This window comes from Electrophorus electricus, chromosome 10 (genome assembly GCF_041902795.1).
Source record: "Electrophorus electricus isolate QZ-2024a chromosome 10, ASM4190279v1, whole genome shotgun sequence".
NCBI classification, from domain to species: domain Eukaryota; kingdom Metazoa; phylum Chordata; class Actinopteri; order Gymnotiformes; family Gymnotidae; genus Electrophorus; species Electrophorus electricus.
Window position 1 is genome coordinate 22,482,099 of NC_137506.1, and position 15,349 is coordinate 22,497,447.

Below are 15,349 nucleotides of genomic sequence, written 5' to 3' on the forward strand. Positions count from 1 at the left end.
AGCCTTTTATTTGTTAACAAGAACCCAAAGTTAGTTCTAGTTTTAATCACATCAGAAGGGAAATGTTTTAATGTACATACTGTAAAAGCACTTGTAAATACTGTTTATGTAAACACTTAAGAATACAACACAAACAAATATATACTGGTGCATATGCATTATTATATACATACAGAAACATTGAGACTTCACCATTTTTAAAACAGGTAATTCTTAAATAGGCCACTGAAAATAAGACATGACTGTGCAGACAAGAAGACAAGCTACCATCAGTAAATTAGTCAATTAAGTTCTGAGGATTGGTAGCCTATTTTCTACTGAATAGAAGTCTTAATATTAACTGTAAGTACAAATAATAAACTAGCCACTCACTCTATGTTTATATTCACAGTAGACGCTGACTTCAAGCCTTATCTGCAAAGTTGGGGGTGTAGTGAAATTTGAATATCAGTTAATCAAGGTACTTGTGGTAGTTACTTCAAAGAGAAACTCCAAACATTCTATTAGACACGGTGTGCGTATGCAGCTGTGGCTTTAGAGCCCATAAGGAGTCTTGCAGCACATTAAGCAATGCCGTTAATATATATGCTGCGGTGACCGCTAAGAACAATGTTGCTGGTATTTGTGAAACAAGCTACATCTATGTGATATCTACAAACGGGCGCAGTGTCGAATTCGATTATTCGACAAATGAAACTGCGAAATGATTTTCCCGCAGTCATCTCTTACCCTCACTGATGTATCAAGGCGTGCCGCTGCCCCCTGCATGTGATAGCAAGAGTGGCATGCTTTCTAAAAAGCATTACTAACGAGTCAACCGCATCAACTGTGAGTCCAACTGCATTGGGGTCGCTTACTCCGTGGTCAGTGACCGAGTGCTGTATATTTGTTGTCGCCGAAAACGTATCGAACTTAAATCAGACCAGGAACAGAGAAGAGGTTCTTTGACATGGGTGCGACCTCTTCATCGCAGCGTTTCGGCAAATTCGAGGAAGAAGATGACGAACAAAATACAGGACCGAATAAGGCACAAGATGACATCGCTGAGGACAAGGTGATAACAGGACAATAATGATTAAACTGATTACAAACCATGCAGAAAATGCTTTTAAATGACATGTGTTGCCTCGTAGCTAATACTAAAATACAGTTGTAGTAAAACAGGGAAAACAGTACTGTGGACTAGATGTAAAAACTGCGGAAAACTTTTTTTTTTTTGGCTGCAGCAGCTACTGCAGTGAATAATCCTAGTAACCCTATGACGGCATGATGCTAGTGTCAGGATACGGGATAACGTTAATGCCATTCTAGCTAATTGGCTGCATTTGTCAATTATTAATTTTCAGTTATATATTTATAAAACTACATTAACATAACCTAAGAATAAATATTTTGAACGTACTCTTAATTGGTTTTGTGGCACATTTCTGACACTCTTCTCCCAAAGGAAATATAGAATTTCCTGCGGCTGCACTCGAAATAGCATGTGCATCGATTTCCCGTTAAACATGGTGTCAGTCTCAATGCAACAGAAAATGAGATGTCTCTGTTACTCTTCACAGAGATAATTGATGCTTTAGTTTCAAGATCGTACTGATTTATTTTATTAGCTTGAAGAATGTACATTTAGAACGTCTCTGACTAATGTTTGTAATAAAATGATTTTGTTGTTGTTATTCACTTGTAACTTAAGACTTTTGTTTTTAACATACAAGGTAATCATAACATAATTTGCATTTAGCTGACGCTTTTATCCAACAAGACTTGAGGGTTAAGGGTTTTGCTCAGGGGTCCAACAGGAGCAATTAGACAGCATTGAGGCTTGAACCAGCAACCATCCCCTCATAAGTCAAGCATCGTAACCACTAAGCTACCACTGCAATTTGTAACACTAAACATAAATTACCACTTGCCACTGTGACCTATATTCTCTTTGAATTTTAATGAATTTTATGCAGGATTTAGGATAGATCCACAATTACCATCCCTGGCCAGATCATCAGTAATGATAGGAGAACCAGTTTCAGGAGCAAACAAAGTACATTCCATATTTCTTCTACAATGCAGTGGCATTTTGTTACTATTACATAGCCAGTGTCTTTTTTTGCATCAATTCATGTTGAGTTCATATCCACTCATAAGATATTACCGAATGAGCTCTTCTGTTCTTAGGATTCTGTAGTGGTTTATATGTATGGTGTGCTCTCACAACAGCCACAACATTTTTGTTCATTTTGCCCACAGTGCCACAGCCATCTATGACTAGAAATCTATAAAAGTAGTGCAGTAGTTAGGATTGAGACATTAGAGGCTTCATGTCATGGTGAACCCAAATGAGGGCCTCTGTTTAGTCACAATTCAGCATTGAGGTAACTGGTCACACTCCTGCAGTTATTAGAAGCTTTTGATAAAACACCCCAGAGAGAGGTCAATAATGCTGTGCAACTGACAGTTTTTCCTCACTCAGTTTTAATTTTTAAGGGTTTGTTTTTGCTTCAAGAGGGTATCTGTTGTTGTATATTAGCCACCTCAGCAAAGCTGTGTGCAAAATGTATGATTCAGAAAGATGAATATAAATAATTACATTTGATATAGTTTGGTGTACATAAACTACATGTAACATTAGCTTGTTAGAATGTCTTAGAGCCTATTGCTGATCAAGAGACTTCTGGTTTAGTTTGGTGAAACATCAAATTTCACTAATTGTTTTTCCCACAAAGTGAAGCTAGTCATCCAATTCATGTTTGCTTGCTTCTTTAGTTTTGCAGCAGAGTTACAAAACTAATGCAGTTAGCAAGTAAGTTAATTAACCTATTTATCTATTTAAATCAGACAAAGTACAACAAAAAAAAACAGGCTTGCAATGGCTGCTGCTGTTTACTTACATAACATACATCTCCTTTTAACATACATCTCCATAATGTGCTATGAGGACAGATTAATGTATGCCTGCTTGATTTTAAAATACTTTTAGTCCCTTAACATGGTTTAGAAATCTTTTAATTTCTAAACAGCAACAGATATCTCAAAAATAATAATAAATGCTTTTAAAATAAATCTGACTTCACTTGCGCAGAAGTGAGTCTTCATTTGTGCAAACGTGAGCTTTTTTATTGTGTCACTTTCTGTCCCTCTGCTTTTGTAAATATAGTCTAATTGTACTTAGACACACACACACACACACACACAACATCTGAGTCAAAGTGGATGTTGTGAAGGAAAACGTAACTGCCAAAATAAGGTTAATACAAACATATATTGCTTTTAATGTTACATTTTAAAGCCTAGTTGTGAACACACTCTTATCTATTGTCCACATGACGTTTAAGGTCAGCAATAGCTTGACCACAACAAAATGCTATATTGCTTATACAGCCAAAGTGAATATGCATGTTGAATGCACAAATTCTCCTATACATTAAGACACAACTACAAAATATCTGTAAATATCAAAAGTGGTTTATAATGCCTTGAATTGGAAACATTGGCTTTGAGGAACATTCATGGTGCAGTACTCAAAAAGTGTTTGACAAGGCATGTGATGTCCTTCCTGTTAACCTATTGACAGTAAATCTTAGATAACCAAGTCTGTGTTTTGAAATACATTATATTTTAAAATGATAATAAAACAACTTTATATAATCTGGTTGGTATAATAAGTGGTATAAATCTGAACCTACAGAGAGAGCTTTAGTTCTTCTCATTTAACTCGCAATGTAATGTCAGTGATACAATTCCATTTTAAGAATATTTTTGCTATAACAGCTAAAACATGCAATATTATTGCTGATTCTTTTTGATGTTCATATCAGCAATGCCACTATACGGCTCCTGCGCCTCGAAGTCTTCGTGTTTTTGCATGGTCACGTCCTCTCGTGTTTCTCACCTGACCCTTGTTCTGTGTCATTATCATGCTCGTATACAAGGCTCTTGTCTAGTCATGGATGTTGTTGATGTTTAACCCCAATAGCCTGCGAGCTACGTCTTCTTTGTTGTGTGTGCTATATGTCTCTATTTTTACTCAACTCGTCCCCGCATCCTGCTCTGCCTCCTCAACATTACAAGCAATTTCATCTTAGTATATATTCTTGAATCATGACTGGTATTATGCAGTTTTCAAAAAAAGTCAATGGGTGACTGTGACTCATGGAAACTTTTACTAAGGTGAAGGTTCTCCTGATTTAAACCTACTATGCTCTCACTATTTTCATTTTTAGTAGAACAATTTAAATTTGCTTTTTGGTGGAAATCTTAACATGTCAGACCGTGTTTCTAGTTGCTACAGAACAATGGGCAAGACTCAGGCCTGAAAGAGAAGAACGAAAATCAGTCTGAGGAGTTAAATGGCCACTGTGAGGATAGGGTCATTGGAGATGGTGAGTATGTTATCACTATTATTGGCCTCAAAATGTTTTTGTTTACTGTTCCATTTATAAGTAAATGTACTGTTTTACATTTCAAAATTCAGTTGACACCCATAGTGAACACAAGTTTTTGTTTTCCCCCAACTCTCAAATTATACCACAACTCATCTAATTTCAGTTGGATCTGGGATTGTGACACTGAAAGAAGATGGTGTTGAGATAGAAGATCTTCAAGGTTATGTCTCTGAGACAAATGCTGATAATGTAGGCAAGGAAACTGTTAATGCAGATGGCATGACAATGAAAGAGGGAACTGAGGCTGACAGCAAACTGAATGACATTGAAGTTGGCTTCAAAAAAATATTCAGATTTGTTGGATTTAAGTTCACTCTGAAAAAAGACAAGTGTGACACTACTGCTTCAGAGGAGCGAGTCACAAATAAGCAATATGCAAAAATCACAAGTCCTTCAAAGGATTCCAATGACACCACAGAAGAGAGTTCTGTCTGCATAAGGGAAAGGGATGCAGAAGAGATGCAAAAGGAGTCAATTAATGGTAAAATAAGTGTTGAGTCTAAGAACAGTGACCTCTCTCCAAAGACAGACAGTGAAATGCCAGGTGGTCAAATCTCAGAAATCACAGATTATAATGAGCAAGTCATTCCTGATAAAGAACTGGTGAAGGAGGTCCCAGCAAGCCTGGAGCCTGAGGAACCCACTTCCCAAATTAAGCGATTCTTCACACAAGGAATCTGGCTTAGTGTAAGAAAGAGAAGAAAAGGGGAAGAGGCTTCAAAAGAGAATAGACATGAAGAAATTAAAATAACTGACAAAGAAGAAGGTGAAACATTTGATAGGGCAGCACAGGAAGATAGTACATGTGTATGTCTAGATGTGTTTAATTTTACATTTGAAGAAAGTAAAGATTTACAGGCCGGTGAGAGACATGAGGGCATGTCTGTAGTTGACGAAGCACTAATGAATCCCCATGAACAAGAAAAAGTACAAGATAGTCCATTTAGGAGGATTTTTAGGTCTTTTTCAAGAAGACAGAAAGAAACAAAACCTGTTGAACCAAATTTGATCAACTCCAGAGAATATCTGAATGAAAGTCTTCTATCATCCACAGAATTAATGAAGGTCCAAAAACAGGAAAAAGAAGCAAAGGTAGAACAACCGATGCCTACTGAGGAAGAGCAGGTTACAGATGCTAAGTTTGAAGAATCAAAAAAGAAATTAGACTCAGCAGTTTCCTGGGAAACCCTGATATGTGGTGGGTCTATCAAGAAGAGGTCCAGAAAAACATTTCATTTTGATGATGAAACCCAAGACAAGGGAGATGAGCTCAAAAATACAACAGAATCACTATTTGGAAGCTCCATTGAAGGTGATTTTGATCATCTATCATCTTCCAATGAACACACTGAGAGTCCTGCAGAAGGAGAAGGTGGATCCACATGGAAATCACTCAAAAAACTAGTTACTCCAAAAAGGAAGGTCAGAACAGAAGAAAGTGGTTCACCTGAGCAGATACCTTCAGACAGTGAGTTTTCCAAAGATGAATCTTCATGTTCTATAAAGAATCTTATCTCAAGACGAAAAAAGAGGACGTCTAATGGGTGGCAAGAACACTCATCCTCGGATGAAACAGGCAAAGGCATAGCAACGGACACTGAAGATGATGACACACCAGTGGTTGTTCCACTATCTGAATATGAAATAATGGAACCCGAAAACCTGAAAGAGATTACTGAGAGTACAGGCAAATTTACAATTAAGAAAGAGATGTATCCCATGACTGAAGAGGACAACTCTAATGGAAAAAATCTTTCACTGACACTTTCATATGCTGGTGGACCATCATTTATACCCAATCCCCCAAATTATGTTGAAGACCTGACAGAATTCATAAGCAAACATCAGCAACTCAGTGACATTCCAGAGGAAGGAATTATCGAGGAAAGTGTTCAAACACCAGTATCCTCTACTGAGTGGACAACTCAAGATGACACGTTAGCTGAGGATATTATAGAACTGACAGCTGATGCAGTGACTGCCCCTGAACCCACAACTGATCACTTTAATGAGGATGAAAATACTGAAATGGTATCAGCAGTTTCCCACCTAACAGAGTCCCCTAAAACATCTAGAAATATAACACCAGCACCAAGCCAATATGATATGACAGATGCAGATGTAGTGCTTCAGGAAGTTGTTGAAACTATCTGTAGGACTCCAAGTGTTCTGTCCTTCAAAACAACAGACAGAAACCCAGAAACTCTGTTAGTCTCAGTTTCTCCATGTGTTGTAGAGTCAACTGTATCACATAAGACAAACGTTTTAGTTGCCCCTGAAAAAACAGAAGTTACACCAATGTGTATAGGACTTGTTTCTCAGGACATTGACGCTGTTGAAGAATTTCTTTCTTTGCCCTTAGTTGAAGGAATTCATGAGACTAATGAAGCTGTACCAACAGAATTGGTCTGTATAGACTTGCCAGAAGAATCCAAGGCAGTAGGGATAGCAACAAATGAGGTCTGTGAGTTTGTAGTCAGTGAATTAGAATCTGAATTCCATGAAGCAGTTTCAGATGATAACACACATTTTGTTGAAACTGAGAAGAAAGCAGAGATACCTATAATAATGCATACAGATTTGCTTAAGGAAAGCCGAAAGGATGAAATCTTAAATGTGGTACAGGTGGAAGAATATCCAATTGAAGTACTGTATCGCAGTGAGGAACACATGCCAGTGGCATTTAAGGGTGCATTACAAGGTGAATGTCAGCCTACTGAGAAGAAAGTTATTACAAAGAATATAAATAGACCTGAGAATGAGGGTCCACTGGACACAGCAATAAAGGAAGCTGTGTGTGAACAGCAAGCACATTATGAGGAAATATGTGCTGAAGGTGAAAAAGAGCAAAAACTCCCAGATTTTGAATTATCAACTATTGATGCTGAGGAAGTCACTCAAGCTGAAATAGATGAGTGTGTAGTGCACAACACCATATTCTGTATGTCTGACAGTGCTATAAACAAAGCATCAGAAATGTTAGAGAATGCTGTTCAAGTCACACTAGCTGAAGTAGTTGAAACTGTAACACATGATGTCATAGTCCCAGGGCAAGATACCAATATACATGAAATCAGAGAGGAAATGAGTGATGTTCTTGCTTCAGCTGTAGTATGTCCAGAGACAATTAGCATAGTTAGAACAATCTCAAATTCTGTAAAGCTAGATGCAGAAGAATTGAAAAATTATGCTCAAATGGGAAATGTTCCTTCACTACATTTTATGAAATACCATGATATTCAAGCTGAAGTGATGAATACAGAGTTAAAAACAGCAATGGCAAATGTTGAAAGAGAACTTGAGTTTACTGCTGCAGTGGTTGTAGCAGGTATCTATGACAAAGTAGCAGCAATCACAAAAGGAGCAACAGGGCAACATAAGATTGAACCTATATCAGCAGAAGAGAGTGGGGAAATTGTTACTAGGAATGTTTTTCACAGCAATAAAGCTGAAAACATCTCAGGAAATTTAAATGAGTTACCATGTGAGGAAAAGGACCTATCAGCAAAGGAAGCCTCTCTTCTTGAAACTGTTACCAATGATGAAGGTAGAGCAGCTGAGAAGTTAGAAGACATATCCAAGGTTTCTATAGACCTTGATAAATATATAAATACAGAGATAACTCCTGTTCAAGATCTCAAAACAAAACAATGCATAGGTGAAAAGGAGGAGGTGAGTAGGAAAGAACCAGTCATCTGTGAGCAACCAAGTCTTCAAATTGAATTTGCCCAAAAAGGAAGGCAATCATTGGCCAATACCACAGTAGTGTCACAACCAAAAAGTCAGAAGGATTCTGAACTGAGTGCAGATACACATATCAAAGAGGCAGCTCCAGAATCTGTGGAAGAAGAATCACCAATGACACGTCAGGTTAAAAGAGCATGTGTGGATGCTGCATCCATGATTTCTGACACACATTTGAATAATGTTCCAGAAACCAATGAAAGAACAGCAAAACCTGAAACTGATTTTGAAATCACTACAAAGACAGGTACTCCATATACTAAAATTGAACCTCAAAGGGGCATAGAGCAACTACAAAAAGAAATTGAAAGTGAGAATGAATCAAGTGAAGATAAGAAAGTAATGGAAAATTATCTGAAAGTCACTGAAACAATTTCAGAGATATCTATCATATATGTAGGGGAAGCAAATAGCTCTAAGGTAGTTTCAACTACTGATAAGGAGTCTAATGATATTGAAAACACATGTGAACTACAAAACTATACAGTTGCTAAGCCAGGAGTGGAATCTGAAATATCTGAGGAGCCAGTAGAAAGCATTCAGAGTTCTGAAGAAACATTTTGTGGTGGCAGAGCAATAGGGACTTCAAGTGAGCCTGTAAGTATGAAAAAATCTGATAAGACCACTGAGGTCCAGTTAATAGTTAAACATGAGCAAGAAGCTTTGTTCAAACCTGAACTAACTGAACTGTGTGAACCAGTAGCTACAGAAGTGTGTGAGCTTGTAAGTAAACATAAATCTCAAATAATAGAATGTTCTCAAAAGTACACAAACTTTCCATATGTGACTGAATATGAAGTAGGAACTGAACTGAAGGTAGCAAAGACAGCAGCTTCTGCATTGGCCATAGAAACACTAGCTATGATGGAAATAAAAGAGGAATTAACCATAATCAGTACTCAAGAAGACACAGCAGAGTCAGCTGAGCAGGTAACAGAACCAATGTTCATTAAGAATAAAATTAAGACAGTCACACAGCCACAGGCAGAAAAGCAAGTAAAGAGTCATCTTGAAGTAGAGAGACCAGAGGTAACTGAATCAAAGATAGAAACACCCGTAGTAACAGAGGTTAAGGTGGAAGTAATAACTGATGTACAAACAGAAACACGAGTTTTGACATCAGTACCAAGGATTTTTGATACGATCCCCACTGCTGAAATGTCAGTGATTAAAGATACTAAAGTGCAATCACACTTTTTAACATTAATCAAAGAACCAGAAATAGCTGCAGGCATCACTGCAGTAGAAACACTGGCACTGAGGGAAACACAAGCAGTGCGCCAAGATTCACAGAGAGCAACAAGGGCAGCAGTAGTCCAACTGCCAGCTTTTTTGCCAGTGTCAAAGGAAGCAGAAGTGCTAGCGGAGGCGTCTAAAAAAAAAGGACGCACAAGTCAAGACACCAGTGGCAGATAAAGTAAAAGAACTACCACTAGAAATGTCTGTAGCTGCAGAAGTAGTGCAAACATCAGTGGATATAGAGAAAGAGCACAAATACCATCTGTGAAAATCATTATGTGAAACTGAAATCTTGATGAGGACACATTTGGAAAGGAATCTTCATCCACAGACCAATTTTGTGACATTGGTGAAAGAAGTGGGGTCCACAGTAATGACAGCAGTAGTCAATGAACCACAATTAAAAGTAGAAGTGATCCCAGTGGTACAAACGCCAGATGTGGACCAAGTGGAGTAAAAATCAGTTGTTCCATTAGTATAGAATTAAAGGAAACAAAGCTTGAGACATCAGGTGCAGTTGGCATTTGTGCACCAAAGACTGAAACATCTGTGTTAAAAATAAAAGTAGAACCATCTGTAGTAACTAAACAAAAGTAAAAACACCAACTCTAACACCAGTGGTAACAGTGATGGAAGTGACACCTTTGAAAGAAGAATATGGTTATCAACAACAACATTGGTTGTTAAAGAACAAATAAAACTGCCAACAGTGGCTCTAGGGGTCCAGACTAACAATGGTTCCAGCATTGTTTCATCTACCAACTCTTACACAAGTGAAAGGAACACTGGCAAATGATACAGTAGTGAATGAACTAGAAACACCAGTTGTAGCACCAGAAGAAATCGCAAGGCAAAATCAGGCATAATTTGAAGACAAGGTTGCACTTAAACTTCCAACTCTAACTGAGCCACGGCTAAAAGCAACTGAGATGATTGAACAAGTTTCTGATGAAGAACAAAGTGCAGACTCCAAAGAGGACACAGTCTTGAAATAGTAAGCAAAGCATTAGAAGAGACTGATATCCCCATGGAAAAGACAGCCAAGTCCCTACCAGAAGGGGAACATGATATGTGGAAAGATGTCATAGACAATATTAGAGATGAGTTTTCTGTGACAGAACCAAATGACATGGTGCATAAACACTAACACAAAATTGTTCAGTATGATGAGACAAATATCATTAATAAACATTGTTAGATGCTTTAATACCATCAGTAACCATATTTATCTCTTTAAATATAATAACATTTATACTGTACAATATGATACCTGGTTTTAATCTAATTGTTTCATTAAAAGGTTGCACAGTCCAAATCTTTCAAACGAATGTCATTCTAGAGGCAAGAGGCTTCAGTCAGTTGCTGGCAACCTCAACATTAACAATATTTCAAAGATTTGGGGCACAAGTTAAAAATCCTTTGCCCTTAATATTAATACTGGACCAAACACTTGAGAAACAATGCAAGTCCAGATGCACAGAAGAATAATCTTGTGTCCAAGCAATTTTGTAGTCTAGGACTGGCACAAAATATAATTAATTGACCTATAATTGTATGCTAGTTTTCATAAAGGCCTTGAAATTCATTGGTGCAATCCATTACAACAATGAAGTTACTAAAATTTGATTTTATATCTATATCAACCTGATCACCACATATAAATTATTTAAACATATGCGCTAAACCCACTTTAGTACACAGATCTTGTAGCTATGCAATTACTCCCAACTGCTACCCTTTCTGGCTATATCACTTCGTTTGGATGGCTGATCATTTTCAACATAGCAGTGACACTAACATGGTAGAAGCATTATACTGGGTGTTGTGCTGATTTGATTGTATCAGGCACATCAGTGTCACAGCTGGCTTGTCTGTGGTCCTGTGGTTAGAAACAGGCCATTAATGGAGCTTGTGAACGACTAACACAAATCAGTATTTCTAAAGAGGTGGGTAGTGAGTAAAACAATGCACATGTAAGTATGAACTATGCCATACCTCAGGGGGAAACAGTTTCTCTGCAATATCTATGCATGGAACAGCCGTACACTTTGAGTTAAAAGTATTTATTATATTAAAGCGAACAGAAATCTTTAGTAAGCAAGATTGCTTGAACTTCACATTAACTTTAAATACATTAAGATGCTTTAGAAGCCTAACTAAATTATATAAATTATATCTCTAAATTTGTCTAATAACTGGGTTTTATGCTGCACAGGAACTTCACTGTGATACATGAACTATCAACCTGCTATCTATTTAGAAGACATTCTGCATTGTATTATCATTCTTTTAAATCATACTTGTTTGTGTTAGGCAAATTATGCCTGTTTAGAACTGACCAGTTCAAACAGTGAAACGCATAATAAATGCAGAGCACTTATCATAATATTTGTTACTATAGCTAATGGGGTTGAATATGATATCTTATTTGTTTCAATGGTGTTGTCTGGGCAACATTTTCAAAGCATTTTAGATGCCTGAGCATTCCATTTTTCAAAACATTTTAATCCATCCAATTCTGCAGATATCAAAATAGATAGTGTAACTGTACATCTTCTAAGAAATTGTATTAACAATGAACTTGTCACGTTTGGTCAGCCAGATAGCAGGAGGGACACGCCCACTCCTGCTAAGGATCACAGCTCGTACCTGCCACGTTCCCAGTCCCCGATTACTGATTACCTTCACATGTTCCTTATTCACTCTCTGCCATATTTAAACCCACAGATCCCAGGAGACGGGGCTGCACATTAGTGGTCCTTCTAGATCAAGGTAAACAGAGTCATCGCATCTTTCTGAGGAAGAGTAAAGACCTCTACAATTTGTTTTGTTTAGAGCTTGTTATCACGAACGCAATGGATAATAAAGAGCACCTCTTTGCAACCCCACCTCTCGCTTCCATTCAACTGCCGCCATCACAGAACTAAACAAAAATATATCTGATCATATTTTTAAATGAATTTCTACAATTTGTATGAATTAATGCAAATTATGCTCATTTTGTTTAAATAAAATAACCCAAAAGGGTCCATGGTCAATATTTTTATTATATAGAGCAAGTGCAAAAATGTACTAAAATAATGAAAACACTTCTTCCAAAAACCACTTCAGATAAATAAATAAATTAATGGGATACAAATTTCTTTATACACCCTCTCTGAAAAAGCCAGAACTGAGATCATAAAATTCAGTTTGGTTTACTCATCAATATTTTGCAGACAATAACATTCCCTCATGCACTGTTAGATTTTTAGCAAAACAGGTTTCACACACAAACAGATATAAAGAGAGAAAGCAAAATATAAAAATTAATTTTTTTTTTTTTTTCTGGGGGCAAGAAATTCATGTACCCAGTTCCATTTCTGCAAAGTTTCCTCAATGGGCATGGTTACTGGTCAGTAACAGGTTCTTCAGTTATTGAGCTGCTTTTTCTGTGTTCATCAGAGGGGTTATCTTGCGTGACCATCACTGTTGCTATAGCTGGACACTGATGTCTGAAGACCTCAGAAGGGCTGCCAAAAGGCAGTGCACATACACTGCATTTATAGGGTCTGCTTGAAGACAGGAAAAGTGCCTCAACCTGATTGTTTTCCTCCCCACCACAGAGCACCATGCTCTCCTTGTTCACCATGGTATACGACTCTGCACCTTGATTCAAGCAGACATGCCGCGCAGCTTGGCTAGCCCTGCAGAAGCTCTTCCCACAGGTGCTGCAGTGGTATGGCTTGCCCGTGTGGATGTACATGTGCTCCCGCCAGTGGCTCTTCTGGATGAACTTGCGGCCACAAGTTGGACACTCGAACTTCCGTCGCTTCACCTCACGCTCGAGGGCTTCCAGGTTGTCAATATCAGCAATGTCCGAGGGAGGCGGGGTCTTCTCCCTCTTCATTTGTTGCTCAGTATCGCTTATGTCGTCGCTATCAATACGCAAAGCCTCATCTTCCCCCTCATGATGCTCCAGTTCCACAGTGCAGCCATCCACCACAGATGATATACAATGTTCAAAGGCCTGGGTAGCATGGAGGAGTAGATGCTCCTTTAGTAGATATCTCTGGCTGAACCGACTATCACAGTGAGTGCATACGTATTGCTTCCTGAAGGAGGCATTTCTCCTTATAATACCAGAGGTGAAATGTTGGGAATTCACAGTGTTCTCAGAGGGCAACTCTAGACTACAAACATCTGCATTGTTGACCTTTGTTTCAGGAACTTCTGAAAAGTCATTGGCCAGGGTTTCACTTTTGGACCAGGTGTGGTATTTACATACTGTGTTTGTATAGGGCATACCACATGGCTGATCAGAGATCTGAATTCCATACAGAGAGTTGGTCAAAGGGACACAATGGGACTCTGGGTTAATAAGAAGACTTGCCTCCTGTAAAAGGGGATATGCATGCAGGAATTTTACTCCCTGCTCCAGGCAAAGAGGATCTATCAGCTGTGTGGTCAACTTTCCTGTGTACATCAAATTAAGCAGATAGCTGAAGATTTCTGGTTGTATATCTGAGGGCTTCAGGCGTACACATTCACTGGAAAAAAGGAAGTAAAATTGACCTTACATTTTCCCCACTACTCACATGTACCATGATTACAAATCAAAACATTAGTGACAAAACATTCAACTGTAGAACAACTCAGAAAAAATACACGTTCAAGTGTTTTTTTTCCTTTACCTGTCCTGGTGGATGAACAACATGCGGAAGTAGTTTGAAAAAGCAGCAAGAACAGCCTTGTGAGCTTTAAAATAAACATCCCCGATGGCCACTGTGCAGTCACACAGGAAACCATACTCCCGCTGAGCATTGAGCTGCTGTAGCAGAACAAGACCGTGGTGGGCTAGCTCCATTCTTCACCCTGCACAAAAACAAAGTAGACATCAAACAGTTTTTTGTTTTTTAAAAAGCTGACATTCTAAGCCATTTTAAAAATTGTATTTCATTCTATTTAACTGAGAACATTTTAATCACATTAGCGTTTATCATTAATTCTGTATATATCATTAGTCCTGGCATTTGTTTATAGCCTATATAATTAACGAGCCACAGAGATTAATCCTCTTGTATCTGTTGTCTTACATCTTCACATGTAGGCCAATAGGTTATATGACATCAGCTATTTACTTGAACATGAGTATTCAAGGTAGTAGTTCTCTTCAATAAAGATGCGCTGATATACTAACCCGTAAATATAGGCAGATAGGTAGTATGAAACGTGAATTTAATAGCGATATAGCAGAGTAGCTAGCTGTAAGTCACCATCCATGGCCATGGCAACTGCCGTAACCGCGCCAAGCAGAAGAGACGGTTTTGACATCTGACGATCAACTTCAGAAAGGGTATACATTTATGGCTTTCAATGCGATGGTTTTATATCATTCAAACTATTGCGTTTATTTTCACAAGTAAGTAACAAACAAGTAACTCCAGATTGCATAACGAGGGAGCTGATAAGGAAAATGCCGTGTGGCAAAGAAAGATGCTCACAAACTTGGCGAGTTTCACTTCTAACTAGTGTCGGCTGGTTAGCGTTAGCTAGCTAGCAAGTTGGGGTTCGCTCATTTTCTTTTTTTTTCTAAAAGATGCTTTCAGTAACATCTTACCTTATTCTTTCCTTATAAGACAGACAGTGTCGTCTTCACATTATACTTAACGTCGGAAACGTTGCACCACCACTCTCAACGGACTCGCAGTTGGTGTTTTCCGAAGTCCCATTACGTTAAAATCACATGACAACAGCGCGAGTCTGCAGATACAACCGCAGCGCGGGTTCCCGTTTATACTTCCTGAAATTATCATTTTATCTAAATTATGTGAACATTTGCGATAGGCTGTGCGATATGCTGATTGACCTGTTTATGTTCCAACTTTCTTTTATCAAACGATATCTATAAATACAATAGTATAATGTCGCATCTAAAAGAAACGAGA

At 38.1% G+C, this 15,349-nt stretch overlaps 3 protein-coding genes across 4 annotated transcripts; 2 read left to right on the forward strand and 1 right to left on the reverse strand.

The window, feature by feature from the left end:
* The first annotated feature begins 833 nt into the window (after nucleotides 1-833).
* On the forward strand, nucleotides 834-12,350 carry akap12a (A kinase (PRKA) anchor protein 12a). The gene is made up of 3 exons (XM_027011185.3): nucleotides 834-1,054; nucleotides 4,277-4,376; nucleotides 12,150-12,350. Exons 1-3 carry the CDS (start codon nucleotides 950-952, stop codon nucleotides 12,347-12,349), a joined length of 405 nt encoding a protein of 134 aa, XP_026866986.1. The 5' UTR covers nucleotides 834-949; the 3' UTR covers nucleotide 12,350.
* LOC145659469 (uncharacterized) lies at nucleotides 4,563-9,825 on the forward strand. The gene has a single exon (XM_081722213.1). The coding sequence runs from the start codon at nucleotides 4,659-4,661 to the stop codon at nucleotides 9,597-9,599; it is 4,941 nt and encodes a 1,646-aa protein (XP_081578339.1). The 5' UTR covers nucleotides 4,563-4,658; the 3' UTR covers nucleotides 9,600-9,825.
* Nucleotides 12,351-12,449: 99 nt separating the features above from the next.
* Nucleotides 12,450-15,174, reverse strand: zbtb2a (zinc finger and BTB domain containing 2a). 2 transcript variants are annotated; one of them, XM_027011218.3, is made up of 3 exons: nucleotides 15,022-15,174; nucleotides 14,096-14,276; nucleotides 12,450-13,951 (listed from the first exon to the last, which is right to left on the reverse strand). In XM_027011218.3, the coding sequence occupies exons 2-3, from the start codon at nucleotides 14,266-14,268 to the stop codon at nucleotides 12,811-12,813; spliced, it is 1,314 nt and encodes a 437-aa protein (XP_026867019.2). In that variant the 5' UTR covers nucleotides 14,269-14,276; nucleotides 15,022-15,174; the 3' UTR covers nucleotides 12,450-12,810. The 2 variants fall into 2 exon arrangements, with proteins under 2 accessions (XP_026867019.2, XP_081578340.1); XM_081722214.1 differs by lacking the exon at nucleotides 15,022-15,174 and adding an exon at nucleotides 14,602-15,000.
* Nucleotides 15,175-15,349: the final 175 nt, after the last annotated feature.

Excerpts from the sequence above, each read along its gene's own strand:
- akap12a (XM_027011185.3), top strand. The coding sequence starts at position 950 with ATGGGTGCGACCTCTTCATCGCAGCGTTTCGGCAAATTCGAGGAAGAA. Across the intron at positions 1,055-4,276 it reads ATGACATCGCTGAGGACAAG|TTGCTACAGAACAATGGGCA; the intron begins GTGATAACAGGA and ends CCGTGTTTCTAG. Across the intron at positions 4,377-12,149 it reads GGATAGGGTCATTGGAGATG|ATCCCAGGAGACGGGGCTGC; the intron begins GTGAGTATGTTA and ends TTAAACCCACAG.
- LOC145659469 (XM_081722213.1), top strand. The coding sequence starts at position 4,659 with ATGACAATGAAAGAGGGAACTGAGGCTGACAGCAAACTGAATGACATT.
- zbtb2a (XM_027011218.3), bottom strand. The coding sequence starts at position 14,268 with ATGGAGCTAGCCCACCACGGTCTTGTTCTGCTACAGCAGCTCAATGCT. Across the intron at positions 13,952-14,095 it reads TTGTTCATCCACCAGGACAG|TGAATGTGTACGCCTGAAGC; the intron begins GTAAAGGAAAAA and ends CCTTTTTTCCAG.